Raw genomic sequence first — 24,620 nt, 5'->3', positions numbered from 1 at the left:
CAAGGACCGTGTCTTCCCTGAGTGCGGCCCAGCCGGCCCCTACACTAGTGCTTGCCTCCGCCGGGGCAGTGGGCGTTCTTCAAGGCACTGCTCATTGTGCTTTGGGCTGCCTTTTCTCGCGGACACTTTCGAAATAACCCCATTCCTGCCTGTTCCTAAAGTTAACAGGTTTGGCGGCAGATTCTTCAGAGTGAACAGAAAATCCTATAAAAGAAATCTGTTTTGAACGTTTCATCCTTTAGAAAACTGCTTTGTCTTTAGAAAGACATGCAACGCGTTACTTGCAGCATGACGCAAATTAGTGTATGCAAAGTGTGAGGTTGACTCTTTAATGCACCAGGACAACAAACGGTCACTGTTGTTTCTGGGTGTGGCTATTGGTGAAGAGACCCCCGTTTCTTGAGTCGCTGCAATGAACTAAAGCTGCACAGCCGTGCACGGCCTAAGAAGCCCCGGCCCTCCTCTCAGAAGGTTTAGTGTGTGGAGTGATGTTGCACTGTACTGTGTCTGTTCAGGCCCTACACCAGGCCTGAGATGATTCAATGTAGCTCCTAAAAGACAGTGGCATGCAAAATGAGCACTGTGCTCTGTTACCTGCGACGTCACCATCTTTTCTATGGCTATTCCATCTATAACTCACAATAATCATTTCAACCAAAACTCATGAGTTTTAAGTCCACAGGAATTCTAGATGTAGGCCCCGCTCAGGGAGTGATTTATCTCTCGAGTACATTTGTTCCCCGGGTATTTCAAAGAATAGGCTTTAAACACAAGTGGGAGCAATTACTTTTTAGTTATTTCATGCAGGATTAATCAGTGCAGGGGAAAAAGGCACAGCTTGACCTGCTTAAGATGTAACCCAGAGAGCAAGCCAAAATGTTCTGCCTCCTCTAGCTGGCCCGGCACTCCCTTGCCATGGTCACACACAAACACATACAATAATAAATCGTCAGCATAGAGGGCACAAGATGTCCCCTGCCAGATGCTACTATTCCCATCTTTATCATTAGTGGGCTCCAAGGCTGGCGCATGTGGTATGGCGTGGGTGGGCATCTCTATGTGGTCCCTCTACAGCAGTGGTTCCCAAACTTTTTCGACCCGCGGCTCCCCTCACCTATATTTGCCATTGCCCGCGGCTCCCCATTATGTTACTTTTTTTCTTTTTTCGGGTGGGCGATGTAAGCCCAGCCTCGGGAGTACTTTAATTATATCAACGAGCATATAACATGGATGTTTTGTATGTTTCCTCCTCCCTGCTAGACCACATCTCCTCCAATTCAACCTCTCATTCTTAAACGTCTAAAAAAATGTAGCCACATCTCCCCCCTGTGTCACACTTGCTGTCCTCCATGCACGTATTTTCTTCTCTGTTTACAACGTCATTACATTGCCTTGACCACACACACATCTCACACCTCACCTTTGGTGAACACATTCTGCCTTCAATCTGGACACTTTCTCCTCTAAAACTACTTAACAGTACTTGATCATTCACCAGTGCTTAATTTGTGCTTGTTGTTTCCGGTGCTAAGCAAGGAAGAGAAAAACGAAATAGTGTCACAATGGGAGAAAACAGAAAGCTGCAAGAGTGAGCTGAAGGGGCAGGGAGTGGCTTTAAAATCATTGAAGAGGCCTGAGATGGCTTCAGTATTACACTGCCTCAGTATTCCATTTTCGCACATTTAATTGCAGCAGCCACATGTTTAAAAGGAGGACTTTGGGCACCGGCACGTTTTTATTTACAAATTAAGCACTACCGTTCACACTCCCACTCTGCAGTTTCTTGAGAATTTAGGAGGCACCGCTGCCTTAAATTATTTCAAAGGCTTCAGCTTTTGATAACTGTGCTTTCCAAGTTCCACTTGGTCTGTACCTCCCATAGCCGTTTTTCTGGCATCCCAACGAAAATTGCCTTCCCCTGGCAGTAAGACTCAGTAAGTAATCTGATTTGGGCATGCAAGTGAGGGAGGACTGTGGTCCTATAATTTATTTTTAACAATTTACTAGCATTTAGTAAACACAAATGGGGAAAAAAGGAAAGGTGTGCTTAATAATAAGAAAAGGGTGGAAGGTTAATCTTTCACAAAGCAGAAATGCTGCAATTTTCCCCTGGACTTGTCCTCAACAAGGAACTAATACTTCTAATAATGTCTTCTAACCTAAATAAACAAACTCAACTTCTGTGTGTGTGCTGAATCAAGCTGTTAGCAGTTTTCTCCTGTCTGGAAACTACACAGGGGCCTTGTGCTCGCCCCTGGGAAATATCCATCTGTTTTAAAAACAGAACATTAGTTATTAATAATACTATAATTACTATATCGGCGCAGCTTAGGAGAATTTCCTGCACATTCCTGTGATATCCGGTCCTGCTGTGCCCTCTCTCTCACCCTAGATTAGAAATCCTAATAATAATAATTATAGTTACCTGATTATTGTAAATTCAACAAGGAACACGTCCGATGTGATGTGCGCACTTCCAGAGGATCCCACGGGAGCAATAGCATTCCAGTGCTCTCTTCTGAATTTCCGACCGGCTGGCAATGAGGAAGGCTTTTATTTAAGAACTAATCACGTTTGGTGAAACCATGCTGCAGAGGGCAAGACCTTGACAGGTGGGGCTTATGTAACTCCCCCACATAAAATGCTAAAGAGTTACTCAGCGCAAAATACTTTTAACTCGTTATAAACAGGTCATTTATAAACTGCACACATAAATCTTTTTTAAAATGTTCATATCATGTTTCCAAAATGTGCGTGGCGCCCCTGGCAACTTTTAACGGCGCACCAGGGTGCCGCGGCGCACAGTTTGGGAACCACTGCTCTACAGGCATCCCAGGTGTTGGTGAATATCCTACCGGTTCTTGACCAGGCAACAGGCATATGCTATAACAATAATCAGAACCAAGAAAGAGTCTCAGCTTTAAAATATTTATTTTAAAGCACACAAAAGAGGATTTAAAGAAATGGTAAGGAGGGCATGGTTTTCCAATCTGACACCCCATACTTATTGTGAAGGAACCTTTTGAGACATGTCGAGCTACATCTTTGCGGCATACATCCTATTTGATCTAGACAGAGGGAAAGAGGTGTTTTAGAGAGCCTCTGTCAGTACAACCTCCCTATACATACATATATATACATATATATGTATATACACAAAATAGGCTGACCACTTTTTGTAAAGAAAAACCCTTCCTTTTCTTCATTGAAATGTTTGTGATCTGCTTGCAGAGTATTAGACATTTTGGTTTGTTTAGAGTATTCATTCAAACAAATTACGCTGTCCCTCACTCATACCAGGTGGAATGCTTTAATCAGGGTGCTCCTTCACCAGCACTTATTATTGCTAGTCGTGCTCACCCAAAGCTCCTATCTGGGAGCAGTGTTTTGGATATTTGAAGGGTCATCATAAATTGAACTTGTATTAAGATAGTTAAATATTGGGAATTTCTTTTAATTAAGGATTATTTATGTATGTGTTTTTGATAGAGAGAGTGATCTCATATTTTGACCAGATGATCAGTGTGGAACTGTTCCTCCAGGTTATCAAGTTACTCTTCCAGATATTGCAATTGCGTCCAGAGGGCCCTGCACACATCACATTGTCTCAATATGTACTCTTCTCAGCACCACCTCAAAAACTTCCCATTCTGCATCCACTTCCCATACCGATCCTGCAGTTTCATGACAGCAGGGTTTGGTGGCTCAGCGGACTAATGCATCCACTGTTGGGGTGTGTGTTCAACCTCATGGTCACAGGTTAAAATCCTGGTAGATCCACTCAGCCTTTCGTGCTTCTGAGGTTGCTAAAATGAGTGCTGATGAGTTGAGTAACAATACATATCTGTTATTCAACGCCTTGATACCCCATGGGTGATATGTGTGCTTTATAAATACATGTTATGTTATGAAAATAGTTTGTGATTGTTCTCCTCAAGATGTTAGTAATGTGTCAAAATGGCCATTGTGAGGGGAACCTCTGTTTCTATTTTTAGGTGGGACACTTCCAACTGCAAAGTGACAATTAGAGGATGGTGATCAGGAAGTGTCCTACCCACATATTTTGCCTTTAAGACCTTTGCAATTGATTCCCACCCAGCCATGAACGTGTCTAATCAAGTGAGTGGGTGATGCACCGGAGAGTAAAAGAAGCAGTCTCCCAATGTGGGTTTCTGTACTCCCTAGACATTTTGGCAGGTTGTGACTTTTCAAGGGCTGTTTCAAGTGATCTGGAATCTTGGCCTTAAAACTTCTTATCTGGGTATGATCTACTTACTTCAAGATCCACTATGATTGAGCTCTCCTCCACATGCCAGCAAATCATCTCTGTATAGACTGCAGCGCGCCATCACCTATGGGAAGAACTTAGGTGTGTGTCTTTATTAGAGCTGTGTATACTTACTCAACAGATATGCCATGCATTTGGAGTCAGACATTTAAACAGAGCCGCAGGCTAAACCAGATCAGGTCTCCTCTGGCTTACACAGAGTAGGCAGAGAAAACCGCCTGCCATTGTGATCTCACTGAAGCTCCATATTCCTTCTTCCCTACATTTATCTCCTCACAAAATGTTACCCGAACATTGTGCCTTTTATTGTACACTAGAAAGTGATGCCTCTCGACACGTCTGACCAGATGATTGACATTTCATATCACAAATGTACATGTTCCCTTTTCAAACACAGGGAATAAAGTAGGATGTCAATGGTACCTGATCATCCTTCTTCCTGCCTCCAACTAAGGTGACCATTGCTCCAAATAAACAACACTTTAGAGTGCAGTTGCTGAATACAGTAGACCTACTAAAGCCCCATCTCTGAAAACATGTACCAAGAAACAAAGACTGCAACAACAGCACTAACTCACTGCCATTTGAACACAGCACCAGCCACTAGGAACACTCCCTTTCACTCCAAAGGGGAGAATACAGTGCACACTGACCCAGAAGTCCCCAAAGTCACTTATAGAACCCTAGTCCATAGGATGAGGGTGAGATATCTGTAACTTGGTCCCAAGTGGGCATGGTTGAGTTAAAGTACCCAGAAGTCCATCAGTCCCCATACCTTCACTTGCCCATTCCTAACTTAGCCAAATTACTTTACTAAAATTACCTGATTCTCCCATGGGGTCTTTACATGGGATCATGCTACAGAGACTATATCAGTACTCGGAGACCAGCTTTCATTTTGCATGTTACTTGGTGAGAGCAAATGCTACCAACTGTCCATCTTTGCTGCTGAGATTCTCGGCAGATATACCCTTCAGCTGACAAGCCTCCTGACTCCTCTCACTTGCTTTTCATTCTCATGCTATCGTCTGCTGTGGGTGAAGCGCACCTAATAGTTTGCTTACCACAGCCTTCAGACCACTACAAGCTTATGGATGGACCATAACACTTTTTCCGGACTGCTATGAAAGTAGCCTTTGCTGGGATAAAAGGATGCATTTTAAATCTGATGTCCACAGTATCTTTTTTTTCCCCAACATTACTGTTAATTCCCCTTAGTAAATAAAACAGTCCGAAACACTTCTCACACATTCACCGGATAGTACAAAAGCCACAGGTAAATCAGCAAAAAGAAGCTAATGAGAATACCATGTCTAGAAAAATAATACATTTTATTGCATTAAAATACATATTACACAACATAAATTTAACGACAGAAATCTCAAACAGATACTTCAACCTCAGCAAATCAATGTGTCTCTAGGCCCATGCTTGACCACCATATATATCACTCACCATTAATAAAATTCATCAATCATAAATAAATGCCCAGTGTAGGTAGATTGCAACACAATTACTTAACGAGTTTTGGTGAATGAAAAAGTATAATTTTCACCTCCTCGTGTTCTCTTCTATTAGATTTAAAATTGTTTTCTTTATAAAGGCATCTCTACTAAGTCCAATAGTGATCTCAAACAGAACTTGCCAAAATTCCGACATAATTAGGGCTACCTACCTCTCTCTGTGGTTAAAAACAGGGCAGCATCTTCATCTCATGATTCCACGTTGTGCACCAATTCTATGTTAATGTTTCTCAGAATTAATTACCTTTGATGGAGTAGAAAGAGACCCTGGTGATTCAACAGAATCTACTAGCCTAAGTTTACCATAGAGGTTGTACCAGATGAGGCCTTACACAAGACATAGATTAACATAGAAACTGCAGCACAACGTGGATTCATGAGCCCCGCCCTTTACACCTCACATATATTAGCTGTCTTAACCTAAGTATCCATGTATGTATGTATGTATGAATGTATGTATGTGGTACTTCTACAGTGCAAACCTAGCCAAAAGGCAGCCGAGTGCTGAAAAGGCTTTGCAAAAATTCGCCCTATAGAAGTACCATATACATACATACAGAGGTTATGACAGCTAATATCTGTGAGGTGTGAGCAGCATGGCTAGAACTTTAACACTTTTAGCTGGCAGACCTACCTCAGAACATGTCCGTTGCCTTTGGTTTGGGGTAACGATCAGGTTGGTCACAACAAAGAAAACATTTTCACCCTGGAAAAAAGAACAAGATAATAGGAATCAATGAGGGCCCTTGGATGCAAACCTGTCTTATATGGATGTTATCCACTGCAAGCCCAGCACCTTTACTACTGGCTACTAGTACTTGGCCTCTGGATCTGAGAGGGAGACTGTTCATTCTGCATAATCCCAAACTTTTTATTCTTTTTGGAACTAGGGTAGACTCATTTTCAAACCACACCAACTATGCCCTTAGAAGATCTAGCTCTCATTCGGATTCTAAGGACTTCAGTTTTAGATCTATAGGAATATTGCAAAAGCCTTAATGAGAACATCCTGATCAAATATTAGGCTTAATTTAAGGAAACAAATATCTTCCTTAAACATGCTCACCTTCTTACCAAGGGCACATCTAATAAGAATAAACTCTAAACTATTAGAAGACCTAAAAGTTAAAGGCTTCTCTTCAGCGCTTTCAGCAACCATGAAATTATTGGGATTACTGATTGACTCCTCAATGTCGGTGATACTTTACATGAAGAGATGGACAAAATCATCAAATTGCCAACTGTAACAAGTAAAAGAATAAATTATCTACTCATCTAATGGCAATTGAAGACAGTTGCACATTTACTAGTCGTTTCCAGGATTGATACCAGCAATACTATTCGGTAGGTCTTCTAATGACTATGCTGACAACTATCAAAGCAATACTCCACTCCACTCCACTGCGTGCCTTATCTCAGAGACAAAGAAATTCAACCTCATCTCCACAATTGTAAGTGAACTACATTGGCTTCCATTAGAGGCTTGGATAAAATGTGAAATAGTCTGACTAATACCCAAGGGACAGGGAGGAAATATTCAGTCCAGTGTACACCCTCCTGAAATTATAACATGAGTAAAGTCAAATTATACTTTTCCGATAGGATGGACACCTCTCAACCGATTCAGTGGGGGTGTCACCAGGCACATTGATGTGTTAGAAGCAGGTGTCCTCACTCACCATTTGGTGACATGTTTCATCATTGGGCATTGCTCCTCGTCAGGCCGGCGCTGCAATGCCTGACGGGCCCCACAGGGGGGCTCCTTAATAGACATCTTTTGTTCAAAGTTGCCAAGGTGAGTGAAGTGTAAGGAGGACTGGAAAAAGTGCAAATAAAATTGACTATAGGTACCGAAATACATTTTAGTGAAGGTAGAGTTGATAGGGACCTATGTCAAGATTAAAAACAGAAGGGGGAAAATGTCAGGTATGATGGCCTATTTTCTTCAATCTGGCCCGACAAGGAACAATGTTTGATTGTGAAGCATATCATCAAATGGTGAGTGAGGGCACTTGCTTCTAACAAAACACTGTGCCTGCTGACCTGGTGACACCCCATCCAGTTGGTTGAGAGGTGTCCACCATATCAGAGCAGTGTACGTTGACTTTACTTACGTTGAAATGTGAAATAATTTGTCTCACGTTCAAATCACTCTACCTAAGATACATACCGAGCAGATCTACTGACAGAAACAAGAGGCACAGGAGATTCCTAGAGAAAAACCACTCTCCCACTGAAGATTCCTAAAGTCCGAATGACCCAAGCCCTAACGCAGTCATTCTCTGGGGCAGTTGTGACCACCTGGAACTCCTACTAATCCACTTAACTTCACAGGATATCTTGGCTTTCCAAAAAGGGATAAATAGTTACTTTCTCAAGATGTATCTACAAGGAGGAGGGGTTGGGGGTTTTGGGGAATGATGTCAAAAGTTCATTTAGGCGGTGACTTCAGTTCGTGAAAGACTAATTAGACAGAGTCCCTCACCATCAATAGTCAGGTTGTGTTCCCTTCCTGCCACTGATTGTTAATGTTGCAGGCTCGTGTAAGGTCCCTTTCTCTGTTTTCCCTTCACATTGTTTACCACTGTGCCTCTCTTCTAGCTGTTTCTTTTCTGGTTTTTGAACTCTTTCTCCATATAACACCCTAGGAATCATACCCTCGTTTACACATTTCCTCTTCTATTTGCTAATGTTGTCATTTATCTTCAGATTTTCTATGTAAAGTGTTCTAACATCCTGTTGGTGTAGTGGCAAAATAGCAAAATATGAATAAACACATAAACAAGTAAACACATACTTTTATAATTGAATAAAGGCATATCTTGAGGAATGGTTGATTTATATGGGAGTCATGTCAATCTGTACTTGGAACAGTGAGAGCATGTGCTCTAAGACCACAGTACATAGCGCTTTGCACTGTATGCAACTGCTTAAGACTGATGCAGATGATAGAGATGTCTGTGTTTCAATCTGATGTGCATCCTCGTGGAAAGACTTTGGAGAAAACCGGGAGATTTTGGGTTGACCAACTGTCCTGAAATGCCAGTAGTGCTCAGGAAAGCCAGTCACAAGAACATTATATTGCTCTAAAAGGATTCGAGGTTGTGAAAAATGTGCTTAGGCAACATTGTCATCTTCATTAGAAAGACGAACTACTTATGTCAAGAAGCACACAAAAGTAGAAATGTACTTGTTCCAAGGACTACCATGATATTCATGGCATTAAGAAACGGAAATACCCTACAAAAACTTTCGATGCCAAAATAAAGTTAGCTTTTTCAGCTATTATTATGAACTAGGAGAAGCTAACATTCATCATCTAGACATAACTCACAAAGAAATTGACGTTTGCGAATGTCCATCTATTTTCTATTGACTGACCTAACTCTTGTGTTTGTCTGCTTTAGTGAAAAGTACGGTCCACTCCTATATCATGTGCTAGTGTGGCAAGCTTTCACCCAATCGCTGTGGAATTTGGTGTTTCTAGTGTTGGGAACGTACCTGAGGTGGGATGACGTAGTCCACCACATCCCATAGCCTCTCTCCCAGTTCAGTGGTGTTAGTAAAAGCCACGCCCTTCAGTTTGGTGATTACTGAGCTCTGGAGGGACGTGTCTGTATCTTGATATCCTTTCTTGATGACGAACACCCACCTGGAAATAACAGGGAATAAAGCGAAATCTATGTGGAAAAATGTTTGACAACGAGGTACACATCATGCCCCATTCTGGCCCTTAGCTGCAAGAATGCAAGTGCTCTTGGCACAATCTGTAAATCTACTGCTCTGTTATGGAAGGCAGATATTTTTTCATTGGTAAGGACTGACTGAAAACTTTCCCACGTTGAGCTAAAATAGGTGTTACAACTAGAAAATTCTGCATTTCACAATGGCACTTTTAATAAAAGCTAAAGGACATATTTATAAGCCCCCAGGTCCACCTTGCGCCACATTAGCGTCATTTTTTTAAACGCTAATGTAGCCCAACGAGGCCAAAATCTTCATGCCGTATTTACAAAGTGGTGCAATGCATACATTGCACCACTTTGTAACCCTTTGTGCTACATTATGCCTGAGCCAGGCATAATGTATGCAAAGGGGGGGTTCCCCTGTTAGGGGAACCAAAAAAATGGCGCAAGTAAATCTAACAAATTTCCTTGCATCATTTATTACGGCACTTTTAAGGCCTGCTCAGAGCAGGCGTTAAAAGGGGGCTTCCATTATTTTTATTGTGCCCCTATGTACTCGGCAGGAGTAGGGCCAATATTTTGGTGCTACTCCTGCTAAGTACATCAATTTTATCAATAAAAATGATGCTATTGCCCCCTACCCCCCGTCATTGTGCCCCGAATCTTAGATACGGGGCAAACATGGTGGAGGTAGGAGGACGCTAAGGGTCCACTTTCCTTAAATATGTCCCTTAGTTTGCTAGGGGAGGCCATCTTTTTTTGGTCGTTTTTGTAAAGTATGAAAAAACTGTGATACAAGTAACAAGAACAGACTGATCCTTGAAATACCGAAAACCAGAAACACCACAACTTCTAAATAAGCCTGACCTCAAGACGTCACCTCATTGCGCCCACCCCATACCCCTTTCATTAACCCCTGAGAAATTTTCCCTGTTCGTGTCCGCTATTCCCTCTATAGCTCCAGTTCCCTCTTCATGTCCTCCCTCTTTCTGACCTTCAATCCTCCTCCTCCATCTTCCCATAATTTTCTCTCCTCTCTCTCTGCTCTCATCTCCTATATCTCTCTCTCTGTCCTGTCTCTCCCTACTGCCCTCTACCATCCCCCCCATCACTGTTCTCCCTGTTTACTCCCCCGCCCCTCCTGCACTTTCTCTATGCTGTCACCCTCTCCCACCAGTCCACTTTACTCATCTTCACATTCTTACGGGGCCCTGATCCACTTACCACACCCTTTGGGACTCTCTTCCCTGTACCTCCCTCCCATACCAACGCCAGTCCCAGCTTCCTGTCCCCCCTTCACCTCCCTCTCTTCTATGGAACTTTTTTCTCCCAGTAATGAATACTAAACCTATTCTACAGCCTTTCCATCAACTCCTAAGACCTATCTCCTTGGACTATATCCGACCCAATGTCTCTACTGTGATGCTTGGCCCTGGATTCCCTGTTCCCCCTACCAATCAGACTCTTCCTCCTGCCCTTTACCACCTCTCCACTTCCTCGCCTTCTTTTCTCCCCACCTTAACCGCCTTTCTGTTGTCTCCTCTCCTGGTCTCTCCCATCCCCATTCCCTGCTCTCTCCTTTTTGCCTCCACCCCGTCTCTGCTCCTCTGCCGCTCCCATTACTTTTCCAGCACCTCCCCATATTTTTCAGGTTTCCCCCTGTGCTTTCCTTTATTACCCTGCTCTCTTTCATTTTCATCTTCCTCTCCGTATTCTTCTTTCCCCATCCACCTTCCTACACACTTCCTACTTCTTCTCCCTTCCTCACCCACTCCTGCACTCCTTTCTTTTTCCATTAGTGCCACCCCCTATTTCTTTCCTCTCCTTTTCTCTACTTATCTTTCAGGCTTCCATCCTAGTCTGCGTCTCTTCTAGTCCCTCTGTTCATTCTTTATTGTTCGTTTCTTGTCTCATTGTACGACCTTTGTGTTACTGTTGTTATTTTGTAAAGTTTATCTATACCGCATGCATATGTCAACCCTCCTGAATTAGGCAATTTCAAGACTAGTCTCCCACCTCCCTATTCCTGCATGTAGAAACCCCTTTCGAATTGCCAAATCATGAACTGCTGGAAACAAGGCAAAAGTGAAATGTTGATGCCTATAATGCATGCTCCCATCTCCCTCTCCAAGAATTACCTCTGACACAAAAATGTAACGCTTTTTATTAATTCTTGGGGGGTGGGGCAGAGAATGTAACAGGCCTCAACAGTTTAGTTGTGACGGTTTGGCATGGTGCATACAAAAACAAAGTTTAGAAGTCTGTTGTTTCTGCTATGTTCTTAAACTGCCAAAAATTAAATGCCAACAGATCCAATTCTGTCTGATTGCCTTCTATTTCATTATAAGTCAGTGGGGAAAATAAATTCTCCCAACTATTTTCTTTAAATATCCCACTTGCCTTCTCTAACATGTCGGCATGAATGTGCACAGTACTCCTCCACTATATAAAACTGTTAAACAAAAACATTAGTACATACTCCAAGTGATTATGGTGGTCATTCTGACCTCGGCGGTAAAAGGCGCCTACCGCCGGTCAGAAATCCTCCATAATCCCGCCGCGGTCGCGGAAACCCGCCACGGTCATTCTGACCCGCAGAAGGCAAACCTCCGAAAATCCGACCGCCACAACAGACCGCCAGACCAGCGGTCGGCGGAAAGGTGGAGGTGACAAAACCTCCACCGTCACGCCAACAGAAATACGCCCATGCCATTACGACCCACGAATCCACGCGGCGGTCATTCAAACGCGGTATTCCATTGGCGGGACACACCGCCGCGGTCAGAATACACACAAACGAACAAAACTCAGCCACATTGGACGATTTGAATCCCACACACCTGATACACATACACACACCACTCCCACACACACAATACAATATAAAACACCCACCCACATCACCCACAAACCCCTACGCTAATAAATTCGTAAAGAAGGCAAGAGCGAGACACCAGCATCCAAAAAATAACAGCCACAGCCACTCAACACCATCACCCACACACTATCCACACACAAAACAACACACACCACCACACTCAACTCACTTAAATACACATACTCCACCCCACACATCATACACACCACCCCATGGCACCCCAAAGACAACCCCGCTTCACAGTCGAAGAACTCAGGGTCATGGTGGAGGAAATCGTTCGGGTAGAGCCCCAGCTGTTCGGCACACAGATACAATACACCAGCATTGCCCGGAGGACGGAGCTATGGCAGAGGATTGTCGACAGGGTGAACGCAGTGGGACAGCACCCCAGAAATCGGGAAGACATCAGGAAGCGATGGAACGACCTACGGGGGAAGGTGCGTTCCATGGTATCCAGGCACAACATCGCCGTGCAGAAGACTGGCGGAGGACCCCCACCTCAACCCCCACAATTCACATCATGGGAGGAGGAAGTCTTGAACATCCTGCATCCTGACGGCCTCGCAGGAGTCGGCGGAGGAATGGATACTGGTAAGTTGAAGCTTCAATACTGCTTCCCCCCCACCTGCATGCCAAATCAGACCCCAACCCTCACCCCCATCCTCAAACCCCACCCTCACCCCCACCCCCATCCTCACCCCCACCCTCACCCCCACCACCATCCTCACCCCCACCCCCAGCACACCTATTCCCCGCCAATGTCTCACCATCACAACCCACACATCCCAAAACCTAGGCCTGCATGCGTCCACTAAGCATGGACACCCATCACCAAAGCATGCCCAATGCATATACACATCCCCCCCACAAGCCACCCTCACCAAAGCCCCCACACACGAATGCCAGCACTTGGGGACACGAGAACCCACAAATACACCCATATGCCACACATTGAAACTATAACCATACCTCTATACCCCTGCAGGACCCGACCATCAACACACCGCGGCGGAGGGGCCAGAATTCTCCACACCCCCCACCCAAGAGGCCGTCAGCGATGACAGCAGCTCTGTCGACCTGGACACCGATGACCAGCCCGGACCATCGGGGACCTCTGGACAGTCGGTTCCCCTCACACAGGCCCAGGCCACTACAGACCCAAACCCCTCTGGGAACACCAGCACAGCTCCCACCCAGCGGGCCCATGCCTCTGTCTCCAGGGCGCGTCAATCTGCGGTGTGTCTACCACTACAGGGCACCCAGGATAACCCACCACCCCAACAACAACAGGGACCTGGGGGCAGTGGTAGTGGGCACACCGGCCAGGGGGCAGAGGCCCAGGGAAACAGGGGAACTCGGCGGGCAGCTGTGCGACAGGGGGGGGAGGAGAGGCCCAGGGAACCCACTCTCCACGAGGTCCTCACCACCATCATGGGAGCATACAACCGCTCCCAGGAGACGATGGCGACGGTACTGGCCCGGTTCCAGGAGATCCAGGTGCTGCAGGAGGAACACTATCGGGGGTACAGGGAGGACATCAGAACCATCAACACCACCCTGGTTACCATGGTAGGGCTGCTGCAGGACCTCGTAAACAGCAGGGCGGACACTGAACAACACCCAAGGGCCCCTGCCACTAGCCTGGACCAAGAACAGCCAACCACCTCCGCCGGCGCTAGTGGACAGGAGGCCCCCGCACAGCAGCAGCCCACCAGACCCCCACCTCCTGCAGGAGAAGAACCACCCCGCAAGAGGGCCCTGAGATCTCGCAAGAAGACAGAGTAGGATGTCAAGACCCCCGCCAGCAATGGATACCACCTGATGTCATCCCACTGTCCCACATTGTCACCCTGTCCATCCTTGAACTGCCCATGCTCCATCTCTCCACAGGCCTCTGGACAATGCACCTGTGTGACTGTTACTCTGGACTCTGCCATGGACATTCCTTCACCATAGCCCCCACCCACTTGAAACCACCCATCCCATTTTGAGCACTTAAATAAACACCTATTTTGCACCAAAATATCTGGAGTCTGGCTGTGATTTCAATAGATTGTAATTGACATGACAGTGCAAATATGTCCTTGTACATGGTGAAGTCAACAAACAGCTGCCACAAAGCTGTAGTCCATGGGGAAACGAAGCACAGGACTCGTAGTGGGGACCCCAGATCTGAAATAGGGAGGGAAAAGCCAAAACTCAGTCATCATACACTGGGGCAAATAGACAGGCAGCAGAGATGCAGGAGAGTAGTTAACATTTACTAAATTATCTTTGAAATGTTACCTGTGTCCTATTGGAAGTACTGTGCAATGATTCTGTCCCTGTTGTCTGTTTCAGCCCCGTCGTCTTCCTCCTCGTCACTCTCCTCAGGTTCCACCGCTGCCACAACACCACCGTCTCGACCATCCTCCTGCAGGAAAGGCACCTGGCGACGCAAAGCCAGGTTGTGAAGCATGCAGCAGGCCACGATGATGTGACACACCTTCTTAGGTGAGTACATTAGGGATCCACCTGTCATATGCAGGCACCGAAACCTGGCCTTTAGGAGGCCAAAGGTGCGTTCGATCACCCTCCTCGTATGCCCATGGGCCTCATTGTACCGTTCCTCTGCCCTGGTCCGGGGATTCCTTACTGGGGTCAGTAGCCACGACAGGTTGGGGTACCCAGAGTCCCCCACTAGCCATACACGGTGTCTCTGTAGCTGTTCCATCACGTAAGGGATGCTGCTATTCCTGAGGATGTAGGCGTCATGCACTGACCCTGGGAATTTGGCATTTACATGCGAGATGTACTGGTCAGCCAAACACACCACCTGGATGTTCATTGAATGGTAATTTTTTCTGTTCCTGTACACCTGCTCCCTGTCTCTTGGGGGAACCAAAGCCACATGGGTCCCATCAATGGCACCAATTACGTTGGGAATATGTCCAAGGGCGTAGAAATCACCCTTCACTGTAGCCAATTCGCCCACCTCAGGGAAAATGATGTAGCTCCTCACGGATTTCATCAGGGCAGACAACACTCTGGATAACACCTTCGAAAACATGGGCTGAGACATCCCAGAAGCAATTCCCACGGTTGTCTGAAATGACCCACTTGCCAAGAAATGTAGTACTGACATGACCTGCACCAGAGGGGGAATCCCTGTGGGTTGGCGGATGGGGGACATCAGGTCGGGCTCCAGCTGGGCACACAGTTCATGGATAGTGGCACGGTTAAGACGGTAGGTCAGGATAATGTGGCGTTCTTCCATTGTCGACAGGTCCACCAGCGGTCGGTACACGGGAGGATTCATCCGTCTCCTCGCCCAACCCAGCGGACGGTGCCTAGGAAGGACAACATGGAGCACACAGTCAAGCAACCCACAGGTATGTACTCACAGCTAGCACAGTAAACTATTCTCTATGCAGTGAATGGCGTGTCTGAGTGGCTATGCAAGGCCTAGGCCTGTGTGACGCAGTTGAAATTGAGCCATGTGGGCCCTGGAAATGGCGGCTGCCTGACCTGTGAAGTGTGACAATGGGATGTGAGGTCAATGCGCTGGCGTGGCACACCGCGGCGGGCGGCGGGCCAAGACCGCGGCGCCAAGCCGCATTGGTTAACATTGAAGCCTATGGGTTTCAGGAGCCAATGGCGAAGGGCGCCGGCGGTGGCGGGACGCACCGCCGCGGTACGCACCGGCGCGGACGTGACCGCCATTTTCTATCTACTTATCCACTTGCGACTTGAACTTTCACAGGAGAGGACCTATACTGCAAGTGTTGCTGTGACCTCGGTCTGGAAGGGACAATGGCTGCTGCACCTGGGGAAAGGGCCCCTGCCTTCACTGGAGAGGAGTTGGAGAAACTTGTGGATGGGGTCCTCCCCCAGTATGCGCTACTCTACGGTCCTCCAGACCAACAAGTGAGTTTAATTCTATCTGGATTTGGGGCCACTGGCTGGCTTGGGGGCATGGCGGGGGGCCTGGCGGGGATGGGGGGCATGTTGGGCCTGGCGGGGGGCATGGTGGGGGGCCTGGCGGGGGGCCTGGCGGGGATGGGGGGCATGTTGGGCCTGGCGGGGGGCCTGGCGGGGATGGGGGGCATGTTGGGCCTGGCGGGGGGCATGGCGGGGGGCCTGGCGGGGGGCATGGCGGGGGGCCTGGCGGGGATGGGGGGCATGTTGGGCCTGGCGGGGGGCATGGCGGGGGGCCTGGCGGGGATGGGGGGCATGTTGGGCCTGGCGGGGGGCATGGCGGGGGGCCTGGCGGGGATGGGGGGCATGTTGGGCCTGGCAGGGGGCATGGCGGGGGGCCTGGCGGGGATGGGGGGCATGTTGGGCCTGGCGGGGGGCCTGGCGGGGATGGGGGGCATGTTGGGCCACTGGCAAGGAAAATGCTGACAAACTTGAACGTGTTATTTCTCCCTCCCTGTACGTGTCACATAGGTCCGCGCCCATGAGAAGATCGGGATTTGGCGTGCCATCGCCAAGGAAGTCTGGACCCTGGGGGTCCACCATCGACGGGGCACCCACTGCCGCAAGAGGTGGGAGGACATCCGCCGCGGGACCAAGAAGACCGCCGAGTCTCTGCTGGGGATGGCCTCCCAACATAGGCGGGGTGCCTGCCGTCAACTGAGCCCCCTGATGTTCCGGATCCTGGCGGTGGCCTACCCTGATTTGGATGGGCGCGTGAGGGCAGCACAGCAGACACAAGGGGGTGAGTACAAGCATTATCTACTCTGTTGTCGCGCAGTGGAGGTGTCTGGTTGGGGGAGGAGGGCTGGGGGTCCCCCTAGGCCAGGGCGATATCTGTAGGCTGGGCACCCCCGTAAGCCCCTGTGTCCCCAGCCACCACCCTCAGTAGTTTGTCAGTACAGCCATCCCTGGGCCGTGTCATCCATGGGTGCAGTTGTCAACTCTAGGCGTGTAGGGCATGTTCCACGGAATGCGTAGCGGACCCCAAGTGCGCAACTTAGTGCAGGGGGCATCTGTGTCTGTCATGTCCGCTAACTGTACCGGAGATCCATGTAATCAATATCCCTTTATTTCTCTCTCCCCCCCCCTTTTTGTTTGTCTTTCTGTGCTTGTGTGCATCAGCATCATCAGGCGGAGGAGAAGTGGCATCGGGGCAGGAGGGAGCTGCATCTCACATGGCCCAGGAGGGCCATGCCACAGAGTCAGACTGGACCAGTGAGACGGAGGGCGAGGGGAGCTCCATGACGGGGACGACTGGACCCTGCAGCGACACGGACACGTCCTCGGAAGGGGGCTCCCTTGCGGGGGTGGCACCATCCGTGCCCCCCGCCATTACAGGTACAGCCGCCACCCAGCGCACCATCACCGCCCTCCCAGCAGCCCCTCAGCGTTCGCCCCGTGCCCGCTCTGCCAGGAAGCCGGGCATCTCCTTCGCCCCAGGCACCTCAGGCCCTGCCCCTGTTACCCCCGCTGCCCTCAGTGAGGAGGTCATTGACCTCCTCCGAACGCTCATTGTTGGGCAGACTACCCTTTTGAATGCCATCCAGGGGGTGGAGAGGGAGGTTCATCGCAGCAATGCGTACCTGGAGGGCATTCATTCGGGTCAGGCTGCCCATCAGCGATCGTTCCAGGCTCTGGCCTCAGCACTGACGGCAGCCATTGTCCCTGTCTCCTGCCTGCCTCTACTAACTCCCTCCTCCCAGTCTCCTGTTCCTCTGCCTGTCCCACCCACACCATCAGACCAGCCTGCACACACCTCAACACCCAAGAGAAGCTCATCCAAACATAAGCACCACAGATCACGCAGACATTCACACACGCAACATTCCGATGCAGACATGCCAACAGTCACTACCACCTCTGTGACCCCCACCTCCTCGTCTCCCTCCTCCCTCCCTGTGACGTCTACACTCACACCTCCATTCACCTCACCATCAGCCAGTGTTTCCATCACCAGCACACCCTCCACTCCAGTCCGCACACGTGCAGTCACCACCCCCACTGCCATTTACACGTCCCCTGTGTCCTCTCCCACTGTGTCTGTCACCCCCTCTTCCACACCACACAAACGCAGCCACCCACCCACCCAACAGCCATCCACCTCACGACAGCCTATCCCTCCTGCACCTGCACCCAAAGACAGCAAACGTGACTCACCTACAACCACATCCTCTCCCTCCACTCCCATTCCCACTGTACCTACCACTCTCCATTGTCCCAAGAAGCTCTTCCTCGCCACTACTAACTTCTTTCCTGACCCTGAGCCCCCCCCCTCCTTCTCGTCGGGGTAAGAAGAGCACCTCAGCCACCACCAGCCCTGCAGCCCCCTTGACAAGGGTGCAGGGGTATTGGAGCCCGCCAGCCCGCATGTCTGGATCTTCGCCCAGCAGCAAGGGGACAGCCAGCCCACCCCCTGGGAAGAGGAGCAGAAGGCGGAAGGGGCGCCGCAGGAGCCCGCCTTCTACATCCCCCCCGGACACCACCCAGAGACAGTCACCAGCCACAGCTCCAAAGGGAGGCAAGGGCCACAGGCCCACGACTAAGGAGGGCAAGGGCAGCAAGTCGGAGAGGTCAGGCAGCAGGCCTGCTGCCCAGGAGGAGCCCACAACCCCCATAGCCGCTGCCCAGGGAGGACCCAGCCCAGCTGGCCAGGAGGGCCCCACCACCCACAGCCCAGGTGGGCAGTGAAGGAGCACCATCCCCGCTGCCCAGGAGGGCACCACCAGGCAATTAGCAGTTGGCCATAGACCGTCCGCCGTCTCAAGAACCGCTGAACTGGGCCCCGCCGTCTCAAGCACCGCTCCGCTGGGCCCCGCCGTCTCAAGAACCGCTGAACTGGGCCCCGCCGTCTCAAGAACCGCTGAACTGGGCCCCGCCGTCTCAAGCACCGCTCCGCTGGGCCCCGCCGTCTCAAGCACCGCTCTGCTGGGCCCCGCCGTCTCAAGAACCGCTGAACTGGGCCCCGCCGTCTCAAGCACCGCTCCGCTGGGCCCCGCCGTCTCAAGCTCCGCTCCGCTGGGCCCCGCCGTCTCAAGCACCGCTGAACTGGGCCCTTCAAGGCAAGGAGCGCTGAACTGGGCCCCGCCGTCTCAAGAACCGCTGAACTGGGCCCCGCCGTCTCAAGCACCGCTGAACTGGGCCCTTCAAGGCAAGGAGCGCTGAACTGGGCCCCGCCGTCTCAAGAACCGCTGAACTGGGCCCTTCAGGGCAAGGACCGCTGGCCCTTTGGCAGACGTGGCAGGGCAGGATCTATCTCGGGCAGGGCTGCAGGATGTCCTCTGGCCAACTTGCCTCCTCCAGTGGCAGTGGGGTCTGTTATGGACTGTTTGGACTGTGGCTTTGCTCTCCCCAGGATGGCCCAGTGGGCAGGCCACCCACTGTATGGACTGTTTGGACTGTGGCTTTGCTCTCCCCAGGATGGGCCAGTGGGCAGGCCACCCACTGTATGGACTGTATGGACTGTGGCTTTGCTCTCCCCAGGATGGCCCAGTGGGCAGGCCACCCACTGTATGGACTGTATGGACTGTGGCTTTGCTCTCCCCAGGATGGGCCAGTGGGCAGCCCACCCACTGTATGGACTGTATGGACTGTGGCTTTGCTCTCCCCAGGATGGCCCAGTGGGCAGGCCACCCACTGTATGGACTGTTTGGACTGTGGCTTTGCTCTCCCCAGGATGGCCCAGTGGGCAGGCCACCCACTGTATGGACTGTTTGGACTGTGGCTTTGCTCTCCCCAGGATGGCCCAGTGGGCAGGCCACCCACTGTATGGACTGTTTGGACTGTGGCTTTGCTCTCCTCAGGATGGGCCAGTGGGCAGGCCACCCACTGTATGGACTGTTTGGACTGTGGCTTTGCTCTCCCCAGGATGGGCCAGTGGTCATGGAGTCCCCTCGTGGATCTGGCGTCGTGTACTCAAGTGGCTGAGGTGCCCCCCCTTCCCTTCCCCCTGAGGTGCCTGTCCTATTTTCTTTATGATGCCCCTGCAGTGTTCTCTCCGTGGAGTTCTTGTCGTGGGACTGGGCCTTGCCCCTTTGCACAGGACCCCTGTGATCCACGGACAGTGGTTGGACTACATTTAGTAGCTGTATATATTTTGTACATAGTTTATTTATTTATTGGGATTTCTGGTGTCCATATTTCAATATATCTGGCCGTTTATGATCTCTTCTTTTGGTCTTTGCATTATTTCGGAGGGGGGTGGTTTGTGGGTTGTGACAGTGATCTGTGGGAATGCATTGATGTGTGTGTTGTAGTGGGTGTGGGTGGGTGGGTGTGTGCCGGTAATCTTTTCCCTCCCCTGTGTCGTAGGTGCAGTACTCACCGATGTCTTCCGCGCCGCCGGGCGTGCTCCTGGTATATGAGCAGGAATAGGAGTGCGGGGATGACCTGCAACTCTGGTTCCATACTGCCGGAATCTCGCGTGGAGTGCGTAGAGGTGAGCGTTTTCCCGTTCGTAGTCTGTTTCCGCCGTGTTCTTATCGGCGGTGCTCCCGCCCCGGAAAAGGTGGCAGATTGGTGGGTCGTAATAGGGTGGGCGGTACATTGTCTGCCGCCTGGCTGTTGGCGGGAACCGCCGCGCTGTTTGTTTGTACCGCTGTGGCGGTCGGAGTGTTAAGTTGGCGGGCTGTGTTGGCGGTTCCCGCCAGGGTCAGAATTGCATATTTTAGACCGCCGGCCTGTTGGCGGCTTGGCCGCCGCTTTATCACCGACCGCCAGGGTCAGAATGAGGGCCTATGTGTCCCAAAACTTTGCAAGTACATCCCCCTCACCTCATCTGTTTGAACTAAAAGCCACTGGCACAGTGTAAAGAACTAAACAACACCTCTTCAAACTGTACTCTACTGACTAAGGACTGCCTGTCCACCACTTCTCATTCAATTATGTTTCTAAGTTTCTTCTCCTCTAGTATCTTATATTCCTTTATGTTTATGTAAAGTGATATTATCTCTAGATTAAGTGAAGATATGTTATACATAAAGCGCTCCACTGCCCAGGGCTAAGTCTATAATTCATAAATGCTCCAAATAAATAAATACATTAAAAGTAAATGTTCTTTATCTTGTATCATGCTCAAAAGCAATTTGCCCTAAGATTTCCTTCTGGATGTGCACCAGGCTGACTGTAGTGCAAATACGTTCACTGTGATAATTGCTACACAAACCTATCCGTAGATTATAGATAGTAATGAATTTTGTTGGACGAACATTATTAGTACATTAAGGATACAGTACATAAGATTTCAAGATCACACATATCCCTTATATCAATGTGATATGTGGACACTTTTCAATAGAACCAGGTGTACATGATGTGATCTGAAGGTTGTTTTTGCAATTTCTAAAGCCTGAAGTCAGAAGGGCTGCATTGTAGGGTGATTTCCAACTAATATCAGTCATTATTTCGAAAACGAGCACAACACATTTATTTACAACTCATATTTTATAATGCATATATCCGCAATTTGTAATGCTTTTTTATGGAAAATAATTTAAAATTAAAATTAATTTGTTTCAACGTTGATATTTTTTGTAAAGTATTTTCTACATAATACATTTTTTTCGATTGCAATACTTTTTTTAAAGACATTAAGCCAATTTTTGCTTTAAGAAAATATAGTTCCTTATATAGTTAATCTTGTGGTAAAATTAATCAAATCTTATGCCATTTGATGGATTTTTTTAATAATTAACATTGCAAACATTTTAAATGGACAGTTTTGTTGCTCACAGAAACGTCAAGCTGAACATTGAACTGATGTTACTTTAACTTCACACTGGATAATACTGTATCCTAAGCTAATGTATAAGCATATAAGCAATGTTTATTTAAAGTACATTTATATAACCGGTTTATTTTCTGAAACTATAGTTGAGGGCCTACTTTACTTTCCATTACCACATTTGTAATTCATGTTACAAAGGTGCCAAAAAAAGAGAAACCACACAATAACATATACAAACTAAGGGAATCATAACTTAGCGTCTAGTAGACAGAGTTAATAATTACATACATTACAGCATTCACAGGTCTATCGATGTAATAGTTACAGTGCACTGGAAACAAAGGAACACATAATCCAACATTTGTTAGGCCCCGTCCGCCCAAAATCAAAGTCGGTAATACAGTGAAACATAAACGACTAAAGAGCTATACCCTAAAAGGAACCACATGCTATATGAAAAGGAGTGCCAGGGGGGCATGGCTGGAGGTCACGCAAGATGGCCGCTGCTCTTTAGAGCTCCATGAGGCTTCAGCACTTCCTGGAAAGAAGGAGATGTTTTCACATCAAAATGATTAATTTCTTCAGCATTTTTTAGCACCTGCCGCTGCATAAATATGCCTTTATCTTACAGAGACATTGAGTTTTGAAGTCATTTCAGAGACTTCCTGTGAGGGCCTGAGGTAATTATTTATCTGGGTCATTAAGCCTCTGCACAAACCTAAACTTTCACAGAGATGTTTCTATTTGACTTTTAACTGCTTGCCTGGATGTGGTTCTACAAATCTAGTTTCCTCTGCAATGGAATATTTATTACCTTCTGACAGCCAGCTGAACTTTTGACCTCTCTCTTCAAACACATTTAGCTGAGGTTTTCAACTTTCAGTATTCACTGGCAGCTCTTGTCAAGGAGCTCTTTCAAATTGCTCTTCATAACATGGTAAATGCTTTCCTTTGACAGAGGGTTTTTTTTCTTTTTCAGAAGGTTCCCTTAAAACTAGTCACCAATTGTTTGACTATGTGCAGTAAAGTGCTTTGCTCTTGTGGTATTCTGTTATGCCTGTTATGAGAGAATAATTTAGGATTTTCTACTTATATATTTTTTTATTACATTTTGCTCTGTTGTTGGAAACTTCTGGCAGCAGCTTCCCATCCTAATATAATTTCATCAACACCTCACATTGCTGGCTTCCTATTACCAAATTGCTGCTGGCTTTTATGGGGAGACCACATAATTCTCAGAGTTGCCAGTCATCATCTTTTTCCAAGTCTAATAATCCTCTTCGAGTGGTGCGCACACATATAACTAAATCTTCTCTACCATCAGCTTTAAGAATGGATAATGCTGAAGTCTTTTTAAAGGATAGCGCCTCTTCATCTCATGCTGCCGGCGCAATTGCGAAAAAAACATCTAACACCTCCTCCGTCAAGCGCCCCAAAAAAGACCTTGATTCTCCCTCAAAATCACCTACACATCTTACTCTAGATGATGTCATGGAGGAATTGCGTGCACTAAAGCCCTTTATGATGGACACTAATGCCTCTTTGCAACATATTGAGGAGCAATGGTCCCAACACGAACAACAAATTTGTACTCTGGAACAGAGAGTCAGTGACCTTGAAGATTGTAACACTGTCAATCCTCAGATCTCTAAGCACATAGCTCAACTTAAAAGGCTTACTGAAAACTTAGAAAACACAAATAGGAGAAATAATCTTCACCTTTTTGGGATTCCAGAAGGTTCGGAAGGCTCTAACATGATTGCATTCCTTCAAACAGCAATACCTTCAATTCTTCGCTTGCCTCCTACCTCTTCCCTCTCTATCCAACAGGCACATCGTTTAGGTCCACAGACTTCAACTGGCCCTCGTGCACATCCTAGAGGAATTATTATTCTCTTTCTCCAATTTACTGACTTGATGCAAATACTCTCGGAAGCCAAAAAGATGGGCTCTTTGCTATGGTCAGGTCATAAAGTGTTTTTTACACAAGACTTCTCTCCTGCTACAGCTGCACGTCGCAAACAGTTTTTACTTACGTCCACAACTCAAATCCTTGAATATTCGATATGGTCTTCTTCTCCCTTGCCTTTTCAAAATTACATTCAAGGACAAACCTTACTCGTTTGAGGAACCTTCAGCACTTTCAGATTTCAGGACAAATCTTACTCGTTTGAGGAACCTTTAGCACTACAAACGTTTATTAACCAACACAAAACAGAAGCAATGGAACTAGGAGCATCTGCAATTACTTGAAGATATAATTTAATTTGTCTTTAATGTCCTTTCTTTTTTTTTTCTGGACAGTTTAATAGTAATGATTATGTTTAATATTTATTTCCATGGTTTTCCTTCTCTCCATCTTCTTATTTTCTTATATATATTTTTTTTTTAGATAGTGTTCTTTGTGCAATCCTCATGTTCCTTTCCCAACCGTATCCCTTTCTCACCATCCAAACTGTTCTCCTACATGTTCCACTGGTCAGCTTTGATTTTTATTGTTTTTCATGTCATAGTCCTTTACTGTAGTTATTACGATATTTGGTCTCCTGAATGGTACATTTTTCGT

General features: G+C 47.8%; 1 protein-coding gene across 3 annotated transcripts in view; it reads right to left on the bottom strand.

Moving 5' to 3' along the window:
* The window catches only part of P2RX5 (purinergic receptor P2X 5), a 428,476-nt gene that overhangs the window by 228,046 nt on the left and 175,810 nt on the right, over window positions 1–24,620 (bottom strand). For all 3 annotated transcript variants that reach the window (XM_069226337.1, XM_069226338.1, XM_069226339.1), the window contains 2 exons: window positions 9,313–9,463; window positions 6,446–6,517 (listed from right to left, as the gene is read on the bottom strand). In XM_069226337.1, coding sequence (XP_069082438.1) covers window positions 6,446–6,517; window positions 9,313–9,463 — 223 coding nt within the window. The remainder of the gene's footprint in view (window positions 1–6,445; window positions 6,518–9,312; window positions 9,464–24,620) is intronic.

Source organism: Pleurodeles waltl, chromosome 3_1, assembly GCF_031143425.1.
Source record: "Pleurodeles waltl isolate 20211129_DDA chromosome 3_1, aPleWal1.hap1.20221129, whole genome shotgun sequence".
Lineage (NCBI taxonomy): Eukaryota > Metazoa > Chordata > Amphibia > Caudata > Salamandridae > Pleurodeles > Pleurodeles waltl.
Note: the sequence above shows the minus strand (reverse complement) of the source record. Positions and strands in the feature narration are given on the sequence as shown.